General features: G+C 39.5%; 1 protein-coding gene across 1 annotated transcript; it reads right to left on the reverse strand.

Moving 5' to 3' along the window:
- Positions 1–44: 44 nt before the first annotated feature.
- On the reverse strand, positions 45–1,731 carry LOC106511705 (uncharacterized; the record flags this gene model as incomplete). The annotated part of the gene is given in 3 exon segments (XM_014000449.1): positions 45–513; positions 1,019–1,098; positions 1,655–1,731. Coding segments are annotated over 3 exon segments (626 nt in total), but the record flags the coding sequence as incomplete, so codon positions are not given.

Below are 1,731 nucleotides of genomic sequence, written 5' to 3' on the forward strand. Positions count from 1 at the left end.
GCCGTGGCTGCTGTTCCCTTCTTGATACGCTGAGCCAAACTCACAGCAGAATTGGACCCTTTAACATGGCAAACTTCCCGGAAGCGAGAGGAAGTAATTCGGGGTCTCCTGACATCATGCCATTCAGTTGTTTCGCTCTGCTCCCTGGTGGCAACTTCAATCTTTCTGGACTGTTCCAGCGTTGTGGAAAGACACTCCAGTTCTAGTTGCTGCTGGTGGCTGCAGACAAACTGGACACAGGTGGGCTCAAGATGGTAGTTGTCCAATGGCAATGGAGGAGGGGCATCCACGTGGCGAATGATAACTCGGCTGACTGGCAGTGGATGCTGCAAAGCTATAGGACTGCCTTCCTGGACTGTTCCAAAGGTTGACTCAACTACTGGGACATCAGCACTGATGGCCATGGTGGTAATGAGAGGAGCAAGATCTGCTGCAAAGTCCTGGTAAACCTCCGCCACTCTGAGGACATCAGGGTCCGGCAAGTCTCCCTGCACAGCCTTGTAACTTTTGCTCCTTTAAAAAAGCAAGGCACATATTTAAAACTTCAGCTCCTAGGAATTGTTAATTTCAAAGTTCCTACATACAATGGCTTGCAAAAGTATTCAAACTCCACATTTTGTCACATTACAAATATATTTTATTGGAATCTTATGTGAAAGACTAACGCAAAGTGGTATACAATTGTGAAGTAAAAAAGTACATGATTTATTTATTTATTTTTTGAATAAACTGAAAAATGAAGACTCTGAAGACACCATCCCCACTGTCAAATATGGAAGTATTGATTCGGGGACTAAATACATTTACACAAAGCCCCTTTCAATTTTTATTTGTAAAATAAAAATTACATCATGTATAATTTTCTTTCCCCTTCACAATTGAATACCACTTTGTCTTGGTCTCTCACATAAAACTCAAATGAAATATATTTATGTTTGTGGTTGTAATAACAAAACATAGAAAAGAAGTATGAATACTTTTGCAAGGCCCTATAATTGAGAACACTGACAAGAATTACCTCACTCCATTTCCAACTGTGCGCTGTTTTGGCCTTGCAGAGACAAAAACCATGTCACGTACACGGCCTGGTTTCACACCCTGTAAAACAATTAACGGAAATGCCACCATGAAAAATTCTAACATGAACGATGCCACATACTTTCAGAGAAGGCATGAAATATGTAAATGTAGTGTATAGGAATTTAATCACAAAACAGGCTTAAATTGGAGGAAACTTGGACTTTTGCTAAGGGTGAGTTGACAGAACTGACAGACTCCTGGAAAGGTGATGAAACATTTACAGAAAAAAATGAGTGAAAGTCTGGTTGCCTCCCATTTAAACCAGTTTTGTGGCTGCCATGACCTGGATGACAGAGAATTTGCACAGGCATATGATGATTTATATGTTCAATTTAATTAACATCAAATATATATGTATCTTCAGACATAAAGTAGCCTTCAAATCATGAACTAATTTTACTAAAATTTCTAGAAATGTTTTATTTTCCAGTGGGTAAAATCATTGTTTTTTAGCTCAGCAAGAACTTGAATTGTGTGACCTGACAATATGATTATATGATTTCTCTTACCATGTTGTTTAAAATAAAAATGTAGGACATGTTAGATCAACGGTCTTAATGTGATGCACACTTACCATGGTCCTTGGTTTGTGCCAGCTCTGTTCTGATTCCGTACAGCTAAGTACAGGCGGCACAGCAGTCAAATTCAGAG

Source organism: Austrofundulus limnaeus, unplaced genomic scaffold, assembly GCF_001266775.1.
Source record: "Austrofundulus limnaeus strain Quisiro unplaced genomic scaffold, Austrofundulus_limnaeus-1.0 Scaffold3115, whole genome shotgun sequence".
Taxonomy (NCBI): domain Eukaryota; kingdom Metazoa; phylum Chordata; class Actinopteri; order Cyprinodontiformes; family Rivulidae; genus Austrofundulus; species Austrofundulus limnaeus.